This window comes from Benincasa hispida, chromosome 8 (genome assembly GCF_009727055.1).
Source record: "Benincasa hispida cultivar B227 chromosome 8, ASM972705v1, whole genome shotgun sequence".
Taxonomy (NCBI): Eukaryota; Viridiplantae; Streptophyta; class Magnoliopsida; order Cucurbitales; family Cucurbitaceae; genus Benincasa; species Benincasa hispida.
The window spans coordinates 44,269,591-44,292,699 of record NC_052356.1 but is presented as its reverse complement, the minus strand read 5'-3'; the positions used below and the strand labels follow the sequence as shown (position 1 = coordinate 44,292,699).

The 23,109-nt window shown below is 35.4% G+C and overlaps 3 protein-coding genes across 3 annotated transcripts; 2 read left to right on the top strand and 1 right to left on the bottom strand.

Annotated features, from left to right (window-relative positions):
• The first annotated feature begins 4,013 nt into the window (after window positions 1–4,013).
• On the top strand, window positions 4,014–7,047 carry LOC120083054 (calnexin homolog). The gene is made up of 6 exons (XM_039038575.1): window positions 4,014–4,212; window positions 4,316–4,385; window positions 5,010–6,133; window positions 6,221–6,292; window positions 6,397–6,513; window positions 6,612–7,047. Exons 1-6 carry the CDS (start codon window positions 4,129–4,131, stop codon window positions 6,753–6,755), a joined length of 1,611 nt encoding a protein of 536 aa, XP_038894503.1. The 5' UTR covers window positions 4,014–4,128; the 3' UTR covers window positions 6,756–7,047.
• A 5,709-nt stretch (window positions 7,048–12,756) lies between these two features.
• On the top strand, window positions 12,757–15,949 carry LOC120083695 (chromophore lyase CRL, chloroplastic). The gene is made up of 9 exons (XM_039039535.1): window positions 12,757–13,288; window positions 13,379–13,428; window positions 13,600–13,660; window positions 13,749–13,784; window positions 13,931–13,981; window positions 14,164–14,256; window positions 15,256–15,360; window positions 15,541–15,633; window positions 15,731–15,949. The coding sequence occupies exons 1-9, from the start codon at window positions 13,106–13,108 to the stop codon at window positions 15,863–15,865; spliced, it is 807 nt and encodes a 268-aa protein (XP_038895463.1). The 5' UTR covers window positions 12,757–13,105; the 3' UTR covers window positions 15,866–15,949.
• A 738-nt stretch (window positions 15,950–16,687) lies between these two features.
• Window positions 16,688–22,434, bottom strand: LOC120083196. Its single transcript, XM_039038840.1, has 7 exons — window positions 22,115–22,434; window positions 21,533–21,908; window positions 21,222–21,384; window positions 20,532–20,576; window positions 19,767–19,932; window positions 19,213–19,583; window positions 16,688–17,337 (listed from the first exon to the last, which is right to left on the bottom strand). Exons 1-7 carry the CDS (start codon window positions 22,247–22,249, stop codon window positions 17,019–17,021), a joined length of 1,575 nt encoding a protein of 524 aa, XP_038894768.1. The 5' UTR covers window positions 22,250–22,434; the 3' UTR covers window positions 16,688–17,018.
• Window positions 22,435–23,109: the final 675 nt, after the last annotated feature.

The following is a 23,109-nucleotide window of genomic DNA, read 5'->3' as shown; positions in this document are numbered from 1 at the left end:
TAGACTAATAAGGATTCTCGAAAATCCACTTCAGGATCAGTGTTCACTCTTAATGGAGGAGTTGTAGTATGGTGAAGCACTAAGCAAGGGTGCATGGTTGACTCCACGATGGAGGTCGAGTATGTAACAGCTTGTGAAGCTGCTAAGCAAGCCGTTTAGCTCAAGAAGTTCCTGACTGATCTGGAAGTTGTTCCAGACATGTCTAGGACTATTACCCTTTATTGTGATAATAGTGGTGCTGTGGCGAATTCCAGGGAGCCAAGGATCAAGCGCGGAATTAACATATAGAGCCAAAAATACCATCTCATCCGCCGAGATTGTGCATCGAGGGACATGATAGTATTGAGAATCGCTTTGGAGACAACGTTGTTGTGCCGTTTACAAAGGCTCTCATGGTTTTTTAGGGTCACCTATAGAGCATGGGTCTACAAGACCATCCACGGCTGGACTAGGGCAAGTGGGAGATTTTGTACTGGGCTTTTGTGCCCTAGTTTATTGTTTTGTACTTGTTTTTATCTTGTACACCCCATTAGCTTTAGGACAAGTGAGAGATTATTAGGGTTGATGCCCTAAATCTCATAGGGTCTTGTAGTTTGTAAACACATGTATGAACAAACATTTGTGATGTAATAATATAAGATATTTTTTTCACTGTTATCTATGAAATATGATATATTTTATTTGCATTAACCACAAACCAATAAACTAAAATCCCAGATTATCGTTGTAACTTAAGCATGTATGTGGAGACATACAGGTGGATCAAGCCTTAAGTGATAACCTAAATGGTTTGTAGTATCTGGATGAAGAAGGAAAACCTTATTCTGGTGATACTAGGGATACAACTCGCTTTGTAGATGTTACAAGTGTTATAAAGTGCTACAGATGGTCTGATCCTGATCATTCATGTGGAGACATGCGACCGGGGGTATCCTATACAAAGGAGTTTGTATAAGACTGGACCACGAAATGTTTAGTTTCGTTATATAATGTCGTTCATCACAAAGACTTTCATTTCACTAGAATGACCATAGGTAACATGACCTTCATCCTGAGTAAGTTGGGAAGTCTTGCCTATAAGGGCGGTCCTTTGATTTGCATAGGTGTGAGTGGCTAGATTGCCAACTCAAACCTACTACTTTGGAGATTCGTCTGATTGGGGAGCTGGAAACTCAGCTACACAAGACGAAATTCACTCTTCCTCGAATCAGGAGTAAGTAGATAGATTGCTCCCTTAAGGGTTGATTCCGGGGCTTGAACAATGTGGCACCACACACTTTGTCATGGCCTGAGAAGTGTTCACTCATAGTAGGACTATGATGTGTTGTTCATTAGAGGATACAGTGGTACTTAAGGAGTTAGATGTAACTATAGAGGCAAAATGGTAGATTGGCCCAACTGTATTTATGAGCGGTCTATGAAGGGTTATCGTACTATTGATTGGTTATATCCAATGGACATAGAAATATATCTGTAATGCGAAGAGTGCAACTATCAGTCTTTAGTGGAATGCCCAGCAGTTAACGGATAGTGAATTTTGTGATTAAAGAGTTTAGTCAGTTATTCACATACCATTGGAGCTTCAAGCTACAGGTCCATAAGGTTCCCTTGGTAGCTCAATGGATTCAATTTGAGAATCAGTTTTTGGGTTAGTTTGAAATGTTCAAATTAACAAGAGAGAATTTGATTATATATGATGTAATTAAATTAATTCAATTATATGCAATATAATTGATTTGATGTATTAGATACATTAATTAGAGGAATTAATATAAATATGATTTATATTAAATAAAGGAGAAAAGAACTATGGTTTATATATTACATATGATGTGATATTAAAACTATAGGTTATAAATATAATATGATAAATTAGTTATTATATTTATTTATAATAAAAAATTATGTGATAATTGGTGATTGGTTAATCTTTTAACCGTGCGTGAAGTGCAAGATCAAGTGCATCTTTTGATCGAGTGAAAAGAGAGAGTTATACGATAGCCCTTTTGAGAGAGTAAACGACGAGTGAGTTTACTAGACGATCGAGTACCCAGTGTTTATACGATAGACTAAGCCTTTCTCCCACTTACTCGATCGTTTACTTCCTCCTTCCTTCTACCAAATCCACACAGAGCCTATACCTCCTCGATTCTCACACCAAGAATACCAAGGTAACCGAGTGGTAGTGTCGAGTGTTGTTGTTCGAGGGTCGAGGATCAAGTTTTACTCGATTGGGTTCAAGGATCAGACAGTTCGTGAATTGCATTGGTTGTTCGTTGCGTTCGTGCTCGAGATCGAGTGTGCTGGGATGCGGGACTGGTATAGATCAAGGGAATCCTTGAAGAAGAGTTCTTCAAAGGTATGATACTCGATTCCTTTTGTTTTTAAGAAGAAAACATGTTGTAATTTTCTCTATAATTGCATAACTATGGTTGTATATTTGTAGATGTCTTATTCTTTCATATTGGGTTTAAAACGATCTTACTTCCACTCGATGGTTCTCTTGAATAAGAGTTCCTTAAAAAATCACACCTCATTCTTCTTTGCGACTTGAAGTAAGAACAACGACCCTAGGCATGAAAATCAGAAGAGAAAGAAATCAGAAAAGAATGAAGAAGAAATAAAAAAAAGAATCCATTGAAGAAGAAAGAATCGGTTTGTGGCAATCCTAATATTTTGTGAAGGCTAAGGAAGTTAGGTGCGCGAAGTGATTTTCAGTCGTGGGGGGTATTTTGGACTTTTTCTTATTAATCCATTAATGAAATTGGGCCGGACTTATTTATTTTGCCATTTTTGGAAAATTCATATAATCAAGACTATGAGCCTAATTTTAATAATTTTTTTGACATGGCTGCAATTGGCCCCATAAATAAATGAACAAAAAGCTCGATGAAACGCAATAAACTAGATAAGTCGTTCAACAATCAAAACAATTGAACATTGACTTAATCACACTGCCCTCAGATTTTTCACTAAACAGAAATACTATTCACGACATAAAAAGTTAATTAAAACCACCAAATCATTAATCTATAAATTACACAAAGCCATTAATTATCATATTCCAAATAATAATCTTGATTGAAGTCTCAAAATAAGAGAAAATTGATAGATTGCACAGAAATAAGAAAACGCATCTATACAATGGAGTGGATTATGTTCTTTCATATCATCTTGAAATTCTTTAGATGGATTGGTATTGAATAACCGTAGATTGGCATTGAATAACCGTGGGATGTTGTAGGGAATCAAATGTGTGGTTGCAACGGAAGGAAGAGGAGCAAGCGCTTTGAAAAGATGTTGCTTCAGAGCCAAAGACTATGGAAGACGATGCTCCAATGGAGGAGGAAACGATGTCGATTTGAGAGAAAAGAGAGAGATATTATGGTGTTGTGTACAGAAGAAGAAGATTGTACCGATGAAGACAAATTTGGAAAAAGAAAAACAATTATTAAGTTGACCAGTCAAACTGTGATATATGTAATATTTTTATCCTGTGCTACATTTACTAATCTTTACCCTAATGTTCTATCCATTACCATTTTTCTTCTTATTATTATCATCTTGAGATAAAATTGAAAGTGTAGTAGAGATTCTTTGAGAAATTAAATAGACAAGCTCAAAATTCAAATACTAAAATTTTGAGAGGAAAAAAAAACTATTTGTGGGAATAAAGCGACACGTGTTACAAAAGCACTAGTAGAAAAAGCGAGAAGTAGTAGACATTGGTGCAGGTGCAGGTACAGGTACAGCCGTATAGGTATAGGCTTTAGGGGTGTCGTTTTATCCCGAACGACAACCTAGCTTGAAGGGAAGAAATGGGCCGCCTTCATTGCGAAACCCAAAGAAATAAAGCCCATTTAGTCGACGTAAGTTAGTAAACCAGACAAGTCTCCTCTGTTGCGGAAGTTGACTACGTGGCGGACAACCATTGGCTCATTTCACGTGGCACGAGATTTGATTGGTTGAAACAACGCAATGAAAGTGCTTCGAGATCTATTAATATGGAATTTTAGTAAAGGGGCTGAGAAGTTTGCCGGACTCTTGAAATGTTTTAAGAGAGCTCTGTTTTGATCGGGATCTAATCTTGTAGGGCTGAACAGAGTTTTAGGGTTTGAGATCCAGAAGATGAAGACGGTTCCTTTAGGATTAGCTGCGGCTTTGCTTGTTCTTTGCCTTTCTTTTGCTCAGCTACGAGCATCGGACGATGAGGTATTCTGTTTTTGCTTGTTTTGGCTTTCATTTCCTTGTTTATTTCGCTTAGATTAAGATCTAATTGAATGTCTAAAACCTTTCTGATTTTGTGGAGTTTCAGATCTTTTACGAGTCCTTCGACGAGAGTTTTGAAGGCCGCTGGATCGTGTCCGATAAGGACGATTATCAAGGTTCGTTTTCCTCTTCGTGTTTTATGAAAATTCATCGATCCTTTGTAATCGTTGCTTATTCTGAATTGTTTCTTGATGGATGTGTATATTGTCTGATCTGCGTGTCAAAAAAGAAGGGAGGAAACAGAGTGAATGTGTCAGCTATTCAATTACCTGATAGATATTGTGGAAATGCTTCTTCTTTTATTTTGTTTTTTTTTCCATTTATATCGCCATGTTACTATTTCTCTTCGTTTGATAATATGCATCTTTCATTCTGTGTGATTAGGGCTGGGTTATGAGCCATTATTTTGATCAATGACATGAAGAGAAGAAAATATGGACTTTCGCAATTATTAACGTGTGTAGCAGTTTTACGTTTTTGATAATTTTATCTTAGTGGATGATTATATCTTTCAAGCCATTTACATGGTTGACTTTGTATGAGATAGTTGAGGGGAGTCGCATCATTAAGTTATTGCGAGCACTTTTGTTTAGCTAAAACCAAATGTTGAGTAGTTAGTAGCATTAAGAATAAGATGGTGCAACAGGGATTAGAAGAGAATATATAGATATGTAGTCTTGCTCACTGGGTTGGTTAGAGAGAGTTGCTAAGGTAACGTATTGTTCTGTTGTGTTCTATAGGTGTCTGGAAGCATTCTAAGAGTGAGGGGCATGCTGATTACGGACTTCTAGTAAGTGAGAAGGCAAGGAAATACGCCATTGTAAAAGAGCTCGATGGGCCAGTGAGTCTCAAGGACGGAACTGTGGTCCTCCAGTTTGAGACTCGCCTTCAAAATGGGCTTGAATGTGGTGGTGCCTATCTGAAGTACCTACGGCCCCAAGATGCTGGATGGAAAGCTAAGGAGTTCGATAATGAATCTCCTTACTCTATCATGTTTGGACCTGACAAGTGCGGGGCTACAAACAAGGTGCACTTTATCTTGAAGCATAAGAATCCCAAGACTGGGGAGTACGTTGAGCATCATCTAAAGAATCCTCCTTCCGTTCCAGCTGACAAATTGTCTCATGTTTACACTGCCATTCTTGAATCTGGCAATGATGTGCGCATTCTCATTGATGGGAGTGAGAAGAAGAAGGCCAATTTCCTTTCTGAGGATGATTTTGAGCCTCCACTAATTCCTGCCAAGACAATTGCTGATCCAGACGACAAGAAACCTGAGGATTGGGACGAGAGAGCGAAAATTCCCGATCCCAATGCAGTGAAGCCAGATGACTGGGATGAGGATGCACCAATGGAAATTGTAGATGAGGAAGCTGAAAAGCCTGAAGGATGGCTAGATGATGAGCCTGATGAGATCGATGATCCTGAGGCCACCAAGCCAGAAGACTGGGATGATGAAGAGGATGGTGAATGGGAGGCACCAAAGATTGACAACCCAAAATGTGAGACAGCTCCTGGATGTGGTGAATGGAAGAAACCAATGAAGAGGAATCCCGAATACAAGGGTAAGTGGCATGCCCCAGAAATCGACAATCCTAACTACAAGGGAATTTGGAAGCCTAGGCAAATCCCTAACCCTAGCTACTTCGAAATTGAAAAACCAGACTTCGATCCTGTGGCTGCAATTGGAATTGAGATCTGGACCATGCAAGATGGTATCTTGTTTGATGACATTTTGATTGCCAAAGATGAGAAAATTGCAACTTCATACCGTGATGCCAAATGGAAGCCAAAGTTTGAAGTTGAGAAAGAGAAACAGAAGGCCGAGGAAGCAGCTGGACCAGATGGTCTCGCAGAATACCAGGTAGATCTATCACAGTTTTAGTTCTCTCATTGATAGATAACACTAAAATTTCTTTACTCATACCTGGCTTTTCTCACTATCCTGCAGAAGAAAGTATTCAATGTCCTCTACAAGATTGCAGATATCTCCTTCCTAAGTCAATACAAGTCAAAAATAATTGTAAGTGGAGCAAAATATCGTGTCTTTCTCTGCATTTATGATTTGGGTTTGTTTATTTTTAGTATGCCCTAATTAATACTGAGTGTGAATGTGTATGTGTGCAGGATGTCATTGAAAAGGGCGAGAAACAACCAAACCTCACCATTGGCGTCATAGTCTCAATAGTGGTGGTTTTCTTCACTATCTTATTGAGGCTACTCTTCGGAGGGAAGAAGCAACCGGTGGGTGTCAACTGTTAAATATACTATCTTTATAATATTTCAGATTAGATGGTTAGCTTATGGAGTTTAGGGGATTTACGTTGTTTATTTGGTTTTAGGCAAAGAGAGAGGAGAAGAGTGCAGTAGCTGCAGAGAGTTCCAGCGATCAAAGTGGCAGCGGAGAGAAGGAAGGAGAAGAGAAGGAAGATGCGGCTGCTGCTGCCCCCCCTCGTAGAAGGTCTGGTGCTAGGCGAGATAATTAGAGGGAAGAATCAAGTCTTTTGCAATTTGCGGTTTTGGAATGCAAAAGTTGAAAGAAACTAGCTGTGATTGTATGCCAGATTCTTCAAATTTTTTTTCTTTGGAGGTAGTCGTGAAGTATACTACTTTGAGGTTTAGATATTGAGATGTCTGTGCCGATTGTGAAACTTGGGGCTGGGATGGATGGGAGAATTTTGAGGAAAAAATTGCTTTGGATAACTATTTTTTAAATTTTATTCCTCTTTGCTTTTTTTTTTTTCCTTGATTTACTTTTACAAATTAATTTCTTATCAATGTTCTTGTGTTTCGGAGCCTTCCACGTCCATGATCTGGCGTCACATCCCACTGGTAATGGTTTTGCTTCTAAAGCTACTCCCGAAGAGAAACATCTTCTCGAACGCCCCAAGTTTGGGCTTTTAAACCAGTTTCATCTCTTCATCACTTGAAAGTAAAAGAATCGATTGTATTATAAATTTTAGCACAATAACGAATTAGCCAAACATAATCAATAATAATTCTTTTTGGCATCCGGCAGTCAGTAACCAATCAAATCAAATGATTAAGCAAACAAATGGGGTCTGATGGTGGTAGGTCTTGTTTGGCCGGGACAGTGAAAATGCTCCTTACGAAACAACAAATTCTGTGATTTTTTTTTTAAAGATGATTTTGTTATTGATTTGATTAGGAAATTATCAACAAGAAAGTTTATGGTTTTTTATTTTTATATACGTTTAGGTATGACAATACCGGATTCTTTTGGTCGAGCATAGCCATGTTTAGGTTGTCACTAAGTTACAAGGTTAACTTTTACCCTTAAATAAAAACATTCTACTAAGAAAGTAACACATTTTTATGTGAGTGATTTTTTTTTTTTTTTTTTTAACTTCTAACGTTCTTATAATATTGGAGCAATTATATAATATAAGATAATCGGACACGAAAATCTAGCTTGATTTAAAGTTATTTATAAATATGACACATTTTTAAGTCCTGCCAATCCAACAATAAGTTACAAATGTTTAATTATGTATCACTAGTATAAAATTCTATATATATATCTATGTGTATATATATATATATATTATTTTATCTTTTCTTTTAATGTAAAAGATTTTTTCTATCTCGTAGGGTTTATTAAATAAAAAGATAAAAAAAAATATCTATCTTTCTATTTATTTATTTAGTTAAAATTAAAAAAAAAAAAAAAAAAACAAACAAACCTTTAAGGTTCTTATGTATGGTTTAATTTCTTTACAAAGACCACTTAAAGCTCTTTTAAAAAAGCGACAAAGAAAAAAGGAAAAGAAGTGTTGGATTTTTCCTCCAAAGAAAAGAAAAAAGAAAACTTGAAGTTTTTGCTGAAGGGAATAATGTTATAAATTCTTTTGTTAATTGGAATTGAACAATTTTTTTATCTTTTCTTCAAAAAGTTCCATTGTGGTACCGTGTATTTTTCTTAATCAAAGTTTCTTCTTCTAGGATTTTTAATCATGATTTAAAGTGTTGAAAAAGTGTGGGCTCTTCAAGAATTTACAACTTTAAATTTCTTGCAATTTAGGGATTATTCTGTTTTAGTATTTAAATTGGCAAATGACTTCAACATTAAATGTTAACTTTAGTTCTTACTTTTGCTTTAAAAAGGCTATTTTGCACTATATTATAGCAGTTTAAATGGGTTTTATAAATTTGATTTTTGGGTTTAGAAATGTCAATTCTTCAATTAAATTTTTGTAATCTTGGTAGAAATTTTTATGGAAAACAAAAAAATTTCAGAATTAATTTTTCCCTAATTTATGAATGTTTTAAGGGATTTGAAAAGTTGTTGAATTGAAAAATTAAGTGGTAACTGTGGAGCATTAACTCTACTGCTTTTGTATGCATTTTCAAGATTTTAAGAGGATTAAATCTAGGATTTTCAATGCTGTTTTTTGGGCTCAAAAGTCCTATTTTCCAAAATTCATCATGCAGAAAATTATTTAAAGTGAGAAGAATAATAGGGTAGATAAAACAGGTTATCATGAGATTAGTTTTAGATCCGTTAAGACATGATGTTGGTTTCTAATTAGTAAGTTTAGATATGCTTAGGCTTTTAGAAAGTTGAAATTCAAGCATTTGGATTTATTGTTTTGGAGTGAGATCATGGGGTAGGCAATTGAGACAAGTAGTTTCCATATCCTTTTCAAAATATAAATTTTGAATTTTTGTGGTTAGATGAATTTTGAAATATGTTTGAAAGTACGTTTGAACCATTTGAAATTGTTTGCATGCTTTAAATGATTTTCTTTTTAGAATGCATATTTTATGTGATTTGAGAATTGACGGGAAATACTTTGTATATTTCTAGTTGATTTTATAAAATAAAAGTATATGGCTGTTTTGGTGATTGAAAATGTCTTGAATTGGAAGTGTTATGATTTTGGTTTTGGTTACTTCTAAAAAGTTTTGAAAGTTTTGAATGATTTGATTTAATGAGTTTTGCTAATGAAATTGGTATTTGAAACTACATGTTGTGTTTCAAATGTTTATGACTAATATGATTGGGCTATCCGGATATGCAAGTTTTGTGTTCCGGTGATTGTATGGTAATTTGTTGTAACCAATTTGGAATTTAGATTTTCTATTCCGACTAAGGCTTATTTGTGAGAAGACACAATTTTGTGGTTTGACATTCTTCGGATGAAGTTTCATGTGTATATTGCACTCACATAGCCTCACACTTAAGTAATTTTTATTATGATTGGTTGCTAAACAATATTTATGTTGTTTTTGGTCGGTTGTTAATCGACAAATTATGTTGTTCTAATCAATTGATATTCGATGTGTTCTAACTGGTGTTACGGATGGGTGATCGTTTCTACTAGATTATACCGATTATACATCTTTCCTATTCTGTATTTGAAAGTTCTGAATGACTGGAAGTTGTTTGATTTGAAAAGAATGGATTGAAGGAAAATTCTATTCGATTGAAAGCATTGACCAACTAAAAGTTTGTATTTGAAAGGATGAAAGATTTGTATTTCAGAAATGTATGGATGTTCTGTTTATTAAAGTTCTGAAAGCTTACTTGAATGTTTAGGTTTTGTTTAAAAACTATTTAAAAGTACGGCAAGACTTTGGCTGAAAAAACTAAAAAAGAAAAAATTGTTTGTTTGAAAGTTTAAACTTCCATGTTTCAATATGTTTATGTTTTTTTCTTTAAATGTATCATGAACTTGATGTGGAAGTTGTTTATTGAGTATTTTTGTACTCATCTTTCTTTTCCAAAATGTGTTTCAAATGAAAGTGCAAGTGATAAATCTTACATTGAATGAAGAATTAACTTTATGGCATAACACAAGAAGCTAACTCGTGACCTAGGAGTATAGGTTTTTGTTGAATCTTTGATAGTCATAATTGTTCTAGTTGTTAGTCTTAGTGATTTCTAATTATTTCTTCTTCAGACGTTAGTTAAGTACTTTACGTTTAGTTATTGAATTTTAGCTTGTAGTCTCAAGCCATAGTGTTATGTTGTTAATAAAATTCTTTTATCTAGTTTTGGTTATGTTTTTCGCATTTTTTGTTATAATAGTTGTAGTGGAAAATATAGGCTATTACATAATAGATATGTATTAGTTATAGATGCACCTGTCATTGATAGGATTAAAAATGGATTATCAATGATAACTATATAAATGTTCTATTAGTGATGATGGATATAAAATATAGTTTATCAAATATGTAGGAAGAGTTACTAATAGCCATAAAAATTAGCCTATCAATAAGTTTAAGAAAAATTGTCATTGATTGACAGATTAATGGTCAATCCGCAATAGATTTTTTTTTTTTTTTTTAAAAAAAAAATCAGCAATAGACATAAGAATAGTCGATTAGTGACATCGATGGTAAACATGGAAATAGTTTATCAATATATACTTTTTAAATGCTTTGATCCAACAAATTAAAACTTTACTATATTTGTTAATTAATTATTTGTATGACATATTTGTAAATATGTAAATATGAACGACCCATTTCGTCATCCATGTAACTTATAATTATTGTTCTAAGCCATTGTTTTATTTATAAAGCATGAAGATGTTAAATTTTATGTCCTAAAACTCGTGATTTATAAACAATAAACTCATTCTTGAAATCAATAAAATTATTATTAAAGTTTGATTCAATAAAATTGTACTGAATATATGAATTATTTATTTCATTTTAGAAATAAATCCAATAAACTAAAAGATCCATGCCTATTATATGAGTACTTGAACTTTATGTGGAGACATAAAAGTGGATCAAGTTCAAGTAAATAGCCTAAATGATTTATAGTATATGAATAAGATTGGGTGTCTTATTCTGGTAACACTATCGAATGCGTCCCACTCTGTAGTTGTTACAAGGAGTTGTAAAGTACTATAGACAAAGTGATCTTAATTCGTACATGTAGTGACATGATGAGTGGGGGCATCTTGTGCAATGAGTTTGCGCAAGATCGGACCAAGAAATAAGTCACTCTTACTTTATAACGTTGTTTACTGTTTAAGACTGACTATTTCAAAACAAAGACCTAGGTAACTTGACCTTAATCCTGAGCTAACTATGAACTTCTGTTTATTTGGAATTATCCTTAGATTTATATAGGTAAAGATTGACTTAACAACGTAGGCTTAATAAGCCTCTCATTTCAGGGGTAAGACCAGGTAGATAGCTGGGGACATAGGGTGCAAGATGGAATTCACTTCTACCCGCTTCCAGGGATAGTAAAGAGGTTGTTCCCTTAAATGCTGACTCTAGGTCTTGAACAAGGGACCCCACCCTTTCATTGGCCTAAGAGAGACTCAGTTTAATGATCAGATCACAAACCAATTGTTCATTAAAGGATCGGTTGGACTTAAGAAACAAGAAGTAATCTCGGGGGTAAAACAACCTTTTGACCCAACCGTTATTACGAACAACCTGTAAAGGGTTAACTTACTAATCATGGTTATATCGAGTGGACACAATATGGAATGTACCTACGGGCTTTAGTGGAGTGACTGAGTAGTTAACGATTGAGGGTTAATTCAGTGTAAAGAGTTTAGCCAATTAATCTCAAATCGTTGGAGCCTATGAATTGTAGGTCTATTAGGTTCCCCTACTAGCTCACAAACAAATAAGCCTGTGTTTGAAGAAGTGTTCTTCACACTGTTGAAAAACCAGTTTTTCACCTCCAATTTATCTAATTCATGTTTGTTTTGAGTCCCACAACTCAATCTAAGGATCCAAGAGAATAGTAGAGAAGACCTTGTAATGGTTCACAACCAAAAGAAAAAGAGATTGCAGTTGAAGATTGTGGCTCAAGAGGTAAAAGTTAATATTAAAAATCTCTTTTTAGTTTAGTATTAAAACTCTCTTTTTTATAAACATGCTGAATTTGAAGTAAAAATTAATGAATTAAAATGCTTAATGGTCCTGTTTTTCTTCCGTGGTTTGTTTCTGTATTCTAACCAAAGACATCTCTTATTTATGTGAATTCTTTTGATCATTTGTCATACATATAAAAAATATCTACTATTCATTCTTTTAGAATTTAAAATTGGAAAATTCTTATAAATAGAAAAATCCCAAAAATATTTCTACTTTATAACAAAAAGTTCCAAAAGTATTTGTACTTTTGGAATTTTTTGCTATAAAGGTAAATATTTTTAAATATTTTTTTTATATTTAAAAAAACATCTTTGATATTAAGTGGTGAAAATTTGAAATTTTAATTTTTCTTAGTCAAGAATAATGTCTAAATTCAGTTGAATTATGTTCTGATTGATTCTATTATAATGATAATATTTTAAAGGATGTTCCGAACATCGCAAGTTTAATTATTCATTCTACTCAAAATAAATAATAAAAATGAGATACTAACCAAACTTTATTTTCAAAATTTTAAATTATAAATTGAAAAAAAAACTAAATTAAAATTGCCAATTACAAAAGTGCATTTGATTTGAAGGTATTTTACATATCAGAGGATATTAGGAATCTCCAACTACGAATTAAATTGGGGGGGGGGCACTCATTTTCTGTGGCCACGGCCGTTCTTTGTGTATATATCGAGAGATTGAAGAGAAGATGCTATACAGAAGATCTCGTCCTGATGTGCGACGCCCAAAATTTGGTAATGGGAAGTGGAGTAATGGGTCTTCTTCTGTTTGACGGCACTAATTGAACGCGCACCTCCTAATTTCTCTCCATTTGGCCGTCGCTTCCAACTTTTCTCTGTGCGCCGATTCTTGGCTCTACTCTTTGAAGCTCGATTTCGTGCTTCGAATGATTTGGGGAATCTGGAGAAGATTAGGGATGATGGGTGTTTGAGAGCTGAGGAAGCCAAGCTATGGGTATGGATTCCAATTCAAATAATGATAATAACAACTCAGTAGGATGGAACAGAGCTGGGGGTTTGATAATGAAGACTTTGGTACTGGTTGGAGGTGCTCTTTTGCTTAAACGCCTTACTAAGTCCACAACGCGATGGGATCATGCCCGCTTCGTTTCTCAGTCCCTTTCTGGCGAGAAGGTTTCTGATTTCAACCTTCTTGCAAAACCCCAATTGCGTTAACACTCTTTTCCTTTCTGAATTTTTTGTTTTCTTGTTCTTTTTTGATAGTTTTCAAAGGAGCAAGCAGCTAGGGATCCTGATAATTACTTCAATATCAGGTACGTAATATTTGAATGTTGTTTAGTTGGTGTGAATTGTTCAATTTCTAGTCTTCTACTGAATGATGAACCCCCTTTTTAATTCTATTTGAATAGGGATTTATTGTCCCTTCTGTTTGAACTGTAGTTTGGATAATTTACGGATTAGTGATTTTGATTCTTGTGTTTTAGAATGATTACGTGCCCTGCAGCTGAAATGGTCGATGGTTCTACGGTGTTATACTTCGAACAAGTGAGTCTAGAACTCTTCTTGCTCGGTAATATTCCATTTAGCGATTCTCTTTCCCAGATCAGTTCTCATTTTATTTTGTGGTTGATAGGCTTTCTCTAGAACTCCTCAAAAACCCTTTCGCCAGGTATTATTATTATCTCACCTTCTTCCCTAGTTTGAAAATTGGAATTTATCAAGGAAAATAAAGTTAACCATCGATAACTCTATGTGCAGTTTCCTGAACTTTCCTTCATTATGCCTGTAATAATTCAATTAGTTCTATGGTTGCAGAGGTTTTATACGGTGAAGCCTTGTTCAAAAGAGATGAAATGTGATGTGGAGGTGAGTACATATGCTGTTTTGTAGTTGGTGTGAATGGATAATATGTATTCCTATGCTATAAATTTCCGAAGGTCTATAGGCGTTGGTTTGGTTTGTTGCAGCATTTGCAGCCAACATTATGGTTTGTTTGTACTGTGTAACATGCATGCTGCAAAAGTTTCTTACATTTGTTCACTTTGCAGCTAAGCTCATACGCCATTCGGGAAATGGAGGAGTACAAGAATTTTTGTGATCGGACAAAAGACCAACGTCCTCTTCCCGAAGAAATCGTCGGGGTTAGCCATCCACTCAAGACGTCCACCAGATTTTCTATTCCTTGAATATATCTATACAAGTTTGTTTCAAAATATGCTTATTTAGCTTTTCAATTGGCCTACTCCTAATATATGGCACAGAGTCCTCCTAGAGCTGCTTCAACTCCGAATAGTATCTGGCTTTAACCTGTCATTTTAATACCCCATTTGATCAACGTTGTTTTTGGCCAGGGCCTCAATTTTTCATTGTTGGATCAAGTAAAAAGCTGAACTTTGGTTCTGAGCAGGGAACTAAACTTAAGTATAAGTGGGATTCTTTTAGTGAACTTAACATGGCTCCACAGTTAAGACTTGAGAGAATTAAAAAAACGTGAATATAGGCATGGATATTGGACATTACCAAGCCATCCAGGGGAGAACAAAGTTTGGTCATAGTCTCTGTAAAGTACCAGGTTGAACCACTGGAACTGCAGCTGTGAATCAGACTGCAATTTTGAATATATGGATATGTGAGTTTAGTGCTGATCGTAATTAATTGGTCTGGATTTTAAATCAGCAGTTTTTTTTAATCTTCTAATCAATTTAATGACCCGGTCAAGTTCCTTTTCTTATAGTAATTTCTAATGATATTAATGCATAGAATGAGTGGTTAAGTGATGAAATAAGACACTCAGATTAAGTTAAAACAGGTGTACATAAGTTACTGTACCCTAGCGAATGGTAAAGATAAACATGGTTGTGAAAATAGTAAGAAGCAGAAATTAGAGTTTTGATGCTTCTCTTGCTTGAATCATATACCAGAGTTTTAAGTCTTTTACGAAGCTCTTGTGTATAGTTTTGTGGAGTTTATAAGATTAGCATTATCATTTTTTCTCTAAGGTCAAAACAAAATCTGTTTTTGTTCCTACGGTACTCCTTAGGACGATTATTTTATCATTCTTAGATTAACTCTATTCTTCACTGAAACTGGATTGGATGTAGCGAGATGAATCTCATACAAGTCTAGATTTTTGTGCACAGGACATTGCAGAGCATTTAACTACGTTACATCTTAAGCGTTGTGATCGTGGAAAACGTTGCTTGTATGAAGGTTCGACTCCACCTGGTGGTTTTCCAAATTCATGGGTAAGAGCATCAGTATATCTACGTTCCATCGTCATTCCACATAATATGTTTTGTTTTTCTTATCTGTGAGATTGTTAAAGAGTAAAACTCAGAAGCTAGTTATCCCTATTGCAATAGTGCAACGTTCCAGTAATAAGTATTATTCCCTTCCCTTACCATTGGCCTTCCTTTTTTTGACAGAATGGGGCAGCCTACTGTACTTCCGAAATTGCTATCCTAAAGAATAATGAAGTACATACCTGGGAGAGGGGTTATGACGAAGATGGAAACCAGGTTTAATCCGTTTTACATACATATTTCAATTTCACTAGAAAGGAGAAAATGTTGTGAAGCTCAAGTAAATTAATGTATGATCTGCTGCTCATTACAGGTTTGGGGAACAAAAGAAGGACCTTACGAATTCAAGCCAGTTCCAGCCTCCAGTCTCAAGGACATGTTTTCTCCATTAAATTTCTCTCAGCCGTCCACGGAGAAAAGAATAGAGGGTTCATTTGTCTTGCAATAATAGTCACCCAATTAACTTTTCTTATCTAATGTAAATTTCCATCCCCCTTTCTATCTGAAATAAAATTTTACATTTTGCTCGTCCTGTTTTGTCTTCCTCTCTCGTTAATTCTTTGGTCAAATGTTATTGTATGTGTTATTAAAGTCGAAAGTTCTGTTCGAATTCTTGAAAGCAAGCAAAATGGCTGTCGACTGCTCACTCTTGTAGACATCCTCTCCAGTGGACGTACTACAAAGTTCAGTCAGCAACTACACAGTAACTTTGTCCTCTTTTCTCGTCTCAGATATATCCCCTGAAGATTCAAACCATAACTTAGTTTAGTTATATCTTCAGATGTTCAAACATATCATGGCCAGAAAGATAGAGGACTTTTGCCGGAGAGATAGTGAATAAAGGTTAGGCTTATCAGGATAAATTTTGAGCAATATACTTTTCCCCCACAGACATTACTTCGAATGATATTGGCTACAATTTCCAGTCTTTTTCACCCGAGGGAATGATGTAACGGTGCTTTACTATGCATATTACATAACCTACTTACAAGGCAGTGAGAATACTCCTAAAAAGTGCGTACTTAATTTCCTTTTGTCTTGTATTATATAAAATATAAAAATTTGTAAATTTGTTAACTTTTGGGGGTCACCCAACCCATCTATATTCTACATGTCTTATCACTCAATTTTTAAAGAACCGTGGCATAAATTTTCTACTTTTTCTGAAAACTTTAGTTGTGATTACATTTGGAATTGATATCGATACTAAGGGTGAGCTCAAACGTATGTCTTGGACATAATATCGATAGTCATCGTTGTAAAATGTTGGTTAACAAAATTGAAACGATATAATTTCCTTTCTTTAATATTACAAAGATGACAAACATTTAATGCGAAGGTTGTCAATGTTCAAAATTAGACAGTACACAATAACACTTCAAGACAACAACAAAATTGAGCTCTGTAATTTCACTTCTAACTACTCAACAACAAATGGAGCTTTGCAGTACCGCTTTGTGAGTTCCAACTACGAAAATAAAAATCCTTCTTCACTGGATGGCATTCATTTTCTCATCTTTATGCAAAAATTTATTCCCTTAAAAAAAAGTATGAAGGCTAAACAAGTCCAATGGGCAAATAAACTATCCAGATGGGGAACTTCACGCTGTTTTGTGCAATCCAATGTTGAGATCAGAAGATATGGAAATAAGAAGGGGGAGAGAATGGAGCCATACGGCCTTGAAGACTCGTTTCTGATGAGCACTTATGGATTGAGAAGGCGCGTGCAAATTGTACCTGATATCAAACAGATGGATCACAGGGTCTGCAGAGCCAGATGTCAGAATCAAACCATCAGGCGACCAAGCTTGATTTATCAATGCTGATTGAGATTCACTGCTCTTTTGCTCCCACCCGAAGGCATGAAGTTCTGTCTGCCTAAGTCTGATATCATATAAACGAAGTTGCTTTCCTGGAGTCCTGCAAGCAAAAGATTTAAGTAAACAATCGAAGTACTTAGTTTAAGTTTTCTCTGGCTTAACTGATGTAAAATTTAACCTATATTAATTTAGTTGGGATTTTATCTCCACAATTCTTTTTTAATGGAAGCAAATGATGGAAACAGGGGCTTTCAACTGGCAATATAGATCTTTGGAACAAATCAATACTACTAGAATTTGTAAATACTTTCAATATTTTGCTCACAAAATATAATACTCAGAAGTCAAGTCAGGTGAAATCCTCTAATTTAATAGATTTCGCACGAAAGCTAATTAATGTATTGGCAGCTCTGAAAAGAGGAGTGTTGGCCCTTGTTGCTAAATGAGGTTGGGGGTTTATGTTGGAAATTAATGCTCTTTGCAGGAAAGTTAATGCTAGCAACTATCCCTTGACCCCTAGTAGTTGGATGAGAACGTTCCCAATCCACGAACCATTTTCAAGAGGTGGACAAATGGTACAGATGCAAGCTAAAAATTGTTATGGGAGGTTTCTTGGCATCATGGAAGTCCATTGAGGCTGCTGTTTCCGAGGCTCTGCACCTACAGAGTTGTTAAGTTAGGCAATTTTTTGTCAACCTTTCCCATTTTATCGGTGTCCCTGGAGGAGTTTCAGGGGTGGAATCTTGAGTTCAGAAGAAATCCCAGTAATTAGAGATGAGTAATGGCCATTCTGTCCGAATTGCTTCAAGATGGCATGTCGTTTTTAATAATTCTTCAGAATCTAAAAGGTGGGTTATGAACTGTGGAGGCTTCACTACTTGAAAATCATCCTAGTTCTTAGGTCTCTTCCAGATGGATAAACTCTTCGATAATTCAAGATTGCATGATCAAGGCTATTTGGTACGCTAACATTCCTAAAAAATGACGTTCTATATGTGGGTACTAGCCCAAGCAGATCAACTGCACATCTTGCAACAAAGTGGAACAGACGATCCCTACTTACTCTTTATCCCCAAGTTAGCGTTTTCTTTGTAAATGACCAAGTCCAAATCATCTTTTCTTCCAATCGTTTTTTGAAGCTAAAAGTTGGGGAAGTTGTCAAGTCAATGATCTATACATTTTTAGGCCTAGAGACTGATAGCAAGATATCGAATTAACTTATTGATCTTAGTTAATAAATTATCCTGGTGGATGGGTAGTACCCATAGTAGCTATTATGATACTACATGGTTTGCAGCCGGTGCATTCCAAAGACAAACTGGTGGCTCTAATCCAACTTCTTTGTGAATCCTTCCAGAGACCAAGCTAAGACATGTGGACCAATAATGTCACGGCTTTCTGATGAATATTGTGGTTCGGAAAAATGGAAGGGTGTTTCAAGATATGCTCCTTTTGAAGACTTCAGGGACCTAGTGAGATTTTTTCCCCCTCTACTTAGTGTACAAGTCCAAAGAATTTCCTAAGCCAAGTGGTATTCTTTTCTCTAAACCCCATTGGCTTTAGGGGGTTTCCTCATCTCTTTTTGTTCTCCCCTTTGAGTAAATACTAGTTTAATTTCTCACAAAAAAATTTTAGATATCACTCTTGCACAATTTAAATATGCTCCAGAGGTTGTAGAGGTATGTGCCAAAATATTTGCAATTCCCATCTTAGAACTAAAGAACAGATGGAATTTTGTCTAGGAATAAGTTTGTAATTCACCGTCATGCCTAATCATGTTTACCTCTAATTTTATGTCTAGCATAAGGAATCACTCTCTGTTATTCAACCGCTAGCAAAGAATGCACAATTTTTTGCACCACTAATAAAACAATACAGCACATAGACACGGTATGGGGAATCTAGGATCACTTGCATTTATACACAAGGCAACTCGTTTTTCATAAAAAGCAAATTCTAGTATAAGAAAACTCACCCTGTTTGGACCATAAATAGGTTAAAATCGCACGGATTAGGCAATATACTCATGCATTTGCTTTCTATCTGATGCTTGAACTCTGTTCTTCCAACATTTACGTCAAATCCAAGTATTCTCTTGTCCGCCCCTGCAGAAAGTACAATTGGCTTCTGCTGCATCCCTGCAACTCCCATGACTGCTGAAGAGTGCAGGTTCCTGTGCAATGCCTTTGGCTTCCATATTTTCTCTCCATCTTTCTCTTTCCATTGTATGACGGCATGATCACTTCCACCAGTGATAAAAGACGTGCTATCCCAAGGCAAGAAAATGATGCTGTTGATAATGCCCTTAACGTGAGGTTTATCCTCAAGGAAAGTAATACGAGATTTCTGTTAATGTACAGACATTATAACTCACCTTAGTCCCAAAAACCTCAAATTAACAACTCTTAAATATGGAAAGGTACAATTTAGTTGTCTCAGAAAAGAGATATGCATCTAAGAACTAAAATCATCACCTTGCCAGAAATATGCATGCCAAAGGTAAATGTTGATTTCTAATATAAACCATACCCCTTCACTTTTGTTCAGATTCATGATTGAAACCTGAGAGTCCCCACCATCAGCACTGTAAACAAGAAATACACGATTCCCTTCTGGATGCCAGGCTATATCTTCTGGCCATCTTCTTTGTTTTGGAGATACGCAGTCAGCGGAACTAAGTAGAGAGGCACTTGACCTGTGAAAGAGGGAGTGGGCAAAGAGGAATGGACAGACACTCATAAGCATTTTTATATTTGGTTAGAAAATGGAAAAGATTATGTCACTTGTGCACTAGAGAAGAGACTCTAGTTATGAAGACATCGAGAAGTGCTTCATCTAGATATACTCCAAGCCTTGAGGGATGACTGACAGAGGTATTTCACTAAACATTTTGCAATATGTTAATAACATCGTACAAAGTTACAAATACACTCCTCCAATAGGAAACTACATCACATTAAAAATGCATTTCTATACTCAAACTATATATCTCAAAGTAGCAGATGAGCATTTGTACCCTCCATCAACTAAAAGCATCATCTTAACTTGCACAAACTATCACATATTCATTTTTAATTCATAGAAACCAACAATGATATGGTTATAACATTAGAAGATCAATCGACGTCTCATCTAAAGAGGCTTCTTATAAACACGTACTATTTTCCAGATTCACCAATTAACATGGCAAGAAGTTCTTACTCAAACAAGAATGGTTATGCCTTATAACTCTAGAAGATGATAGCTGTAGATAAGATATGATATAGGATAAAGAGGGAAATAATCAGCACTCACCCTCTAGCCTGTAACTGCCACAAGTTGACTACTCCATCCAGGGCACTGTAACACATAAACATTTCAATACCACAAAAAGGTTAAATTGGTGTATTTAACTAGAAGGCTGGATAAGGTAAGTATACTTTTTGGAGGTTGGGACCCTTCCATTAAATGAACTCTATTATCTAAGTCTTTCAGGTAAGATTTTGTTAGGAATACTTAAATGTGGGATCCTAACCTTTTTTTATTCATTTCATCATTTTGGGGGTGAAAAGTCAGAGAAGTAAAAATAACGAAAATGTAGAATATGATGATTAAGAATAATTTGAATATTTAGTTTGCTTTTCCTTCCAGTGGAAAGCTACCTTTTATCAAATCGACCCTAACATACAGCAAGCCTAACCAAAGATGAAATTTTAAGATGAAATATTTTATGATAGTTCAATGTGGAATCTGAGTTAATCTTGACCTGAAGAATATTGGGAATGTTAAGCTGCACCACAAAGTATATAAGGATTATCTCTTGATCACCGTACAATTGGTAGTAACTGAAGAGAAGTGAATAGGAGAATTTCTGAAGAAGAGAAATGTCACTTTCCCTTCACGTTTGATGAGACACTCGCCTTAAGGGACAAATTATTTTTAAGGAACTGGAGACCCGGTTTTTAAGTAAAGGTTTCTTCGGCCTCTCTCAATGTATGTAGTTACCTTGTCACAAATAGCTGTTCATTTACTGGGCATGAGATGAGACTTCTCAACTTTCTCTTATGCTGACTGGAGATATGATTGCTCCCAACGCAGCGGATTTGAGAAGGTGATGAGCTGCTACGTATTAATGGAATCAACTCTTTATGCTCCTTCAACTGCTGTTCTGGAATAAAGAGTTAAAATTTTAGCAGTTACCACAAAAGAGTAGTAGTATGATGAATCAGATATGCATAATAAACAAAAGGCAAATGAATTTGCAGCTGACAACTGAAACGAACATAGAGAGAATATTTAACCAACAAGAATCCTACCAAGCTTCCGTTTTGTCCCTCTGTCAGAAGTGCTCGAAGTTTCTCGAAGAGAAGAGTTGCCAATATTTCTGTCCCCTTCAACTTTAATTACATTCTTAATATGAGAAGGACTTGATTGAGCCCTAGAGCTATTTGAAATCTTTGCTCCATTCCCAGCCAATGCACTGTTCTGTGAAGTCTTTGGAACCACAGCCGGAATCACAAGCTCCGGCTTCGACACTGGATGGGGCCTGCTACCTTCATTTACCATCTGCTCCACTTTCACACTCACAGCTCTGCTTTTCAGAGAATCTTTGGATGACACTCCATTGCCCTGACGTCGAAGCCGGGCCAATTTAGATTCTGAATCGTGTAATCTCTTCTCCGCTTCCTCAAGCTGCAGATGGTTACGAAATTAAGGTTAAGCTGAAAATGCTGAAAAGAAAAGCGGGGGAAGAGATTACATGGATCAATCCAGCAATTCTCTGAATACAATGTTCAATTTCTAGTTACGTAAACCAGAAATTCGTCTTAGGTTACAGCAAAAGTCGAATGAAAAGAAGTGAATAAAAAACGGGTATGAGAATATTGAGTTAGAGAGACCTGTGAAGTGTAGTATGAGATACGCTGCTTGAGATTTTGAACTTCACGGCAACGATGATCGATGAGAGCGACCAAAGCCTCCTCTTGCTCTTCCTTGCTGTTGGTTCCGTCGTTGTCTTCCATAGGCTCCGCCATGTTCTTCGCTTCTATTGATGTTGGTAATATGAATTGTTCATTTCTCCCTTCTTCGGGATTTTGAGTTTCCGATGAGTTTGTTTTTGGTTTCGCCTTTTTACTTTTCTTTTCTTTTCTCTTCTTTTTTTTTTTTTTTTTGGAAGCCCTACGATTGCAGGCGTATGAGTAGGGACTAGAGAAACGAGCTTTGTCTACCTAAACCCAACTCTTATAAGCTTACATTCACATGCGATTTACACGTTGCTATGATTTCGTATCCAATAAAGTATAGGTTAAAAAGACTTTAGTAATCTCTTAAAAAAAATAAATAAGAAGAAGAAATAAAAAAAATGTAGTCTATGAATTTTAGTCGATAAGAATTTAGTTTCTATACTACTAATACGTAATAATTTAGCATATATACTATTCAATAGTGTAAATTTTACAAGCTTCTGATAATTAAATATCATAAATTAAATCATAAAAATTCATGAACAGCCAAAATAAATATTTTGAAATTTTATAGACTAAAGTAAAACAAATTAAGGGTTAACAAAATGGGTTTAGGTCAACCGCATGAGACCATATTTCAAGTGTTAATGTACTAAAAAAAAGTTAGATGATAAAAGAAACTACGTCAACTATGTTTGAGAACTCTCACTTATTCTAGGTGAACCTTCACTATTTGACATATTTAAATAATAATACGTATAATTAAAGTATGTGTTATGTATGTGGATTAATATTTTATCACGTTCGGCTATTTTATTAGATTGAATCTTATTACGTGATCTAATTAATTAAGGCCCTAGATTTCTAATTGAGTATGAACTTAATGGGTAAAAGTTCATTCCTAGTTAATTAGAGTTTGATGGGAACTC

What these genes read in the sequence shown, in the direction of transcription:
- LOC120083054 (XM_039038575.1), top strand. Translation starts at nt 4,129, where the DNA reads ATGAAGACGGTTCCTTTAGGATTAGCTGCGGCTTTGCTTGTTCTTTGC. An exon ending in ATGGTCTCGCAGAATACCAG is followed by an intron (nt 6,134 to 6,220) that starts GTAGATCTATCA and finishes ACTATCCTGCAG; the next exon opens with AAGAAAGTATTCAATGTCCT. An exon ending in TCGGAGGGAAGAAGCAACCG is followed by an intron (nt 6,514 to 6,611) that starts GTGGGTGTCAAC and finishes ATTTGGTTTTAG; the next exon opens with GCAAAGAGAGAGGAGAAGAG.
- LOC120083695 (XM_039039535.1), top strand. Translation starts at nt 13,106, where the DNA reads ATGGGTATGGATTCCAATTCAAATAATGATAATAACAACTCAGTAGGA. An exon ending in AGTCCCTTTCTGGCGAGAAG is followed by an intron (nt 13,289 to 13,378) that starts GTTTCTGATTTC and finishes CTTTTTTGATAG; the next exon opens with TTTTCAAAGGAGCAAGCAGC. An exon ending in GTGGTTTTCCAAATTCATGG is followed by an intron (nt 15,361 to 15,540) that starts GTAAGAGCATCA and finishes TTTTTTTGACAG; the next exon opens with AATGGGGCAGCCTACTGTAC.
- LOC120083196 (XM_039038840.1), bottom strand. Translation starts at nt 22,249, where the DNA reads ATGGCGGAGCCTATGGAAGACAACGACGGAACCAACAGCAAGGAAGAG. An exon ending in TCTCATACTACACTTCACAG is followed by an intron (nt 21,909 to 22,114) that starts GTCTCTCTAACT and finishes AACCATCTGCAG; the next exon opens with CTTGAGGAAGCGGAGAAGAG. An exon ending in AGGGACAAAACGGAAGCTTG is followed by an intron (nt 21,385 to 21,532) that starts GTAGGATTCTTG and finishes TCTTTATTCCAG; the next exon opens with AACAGCAGTTGAAGGAGCAT.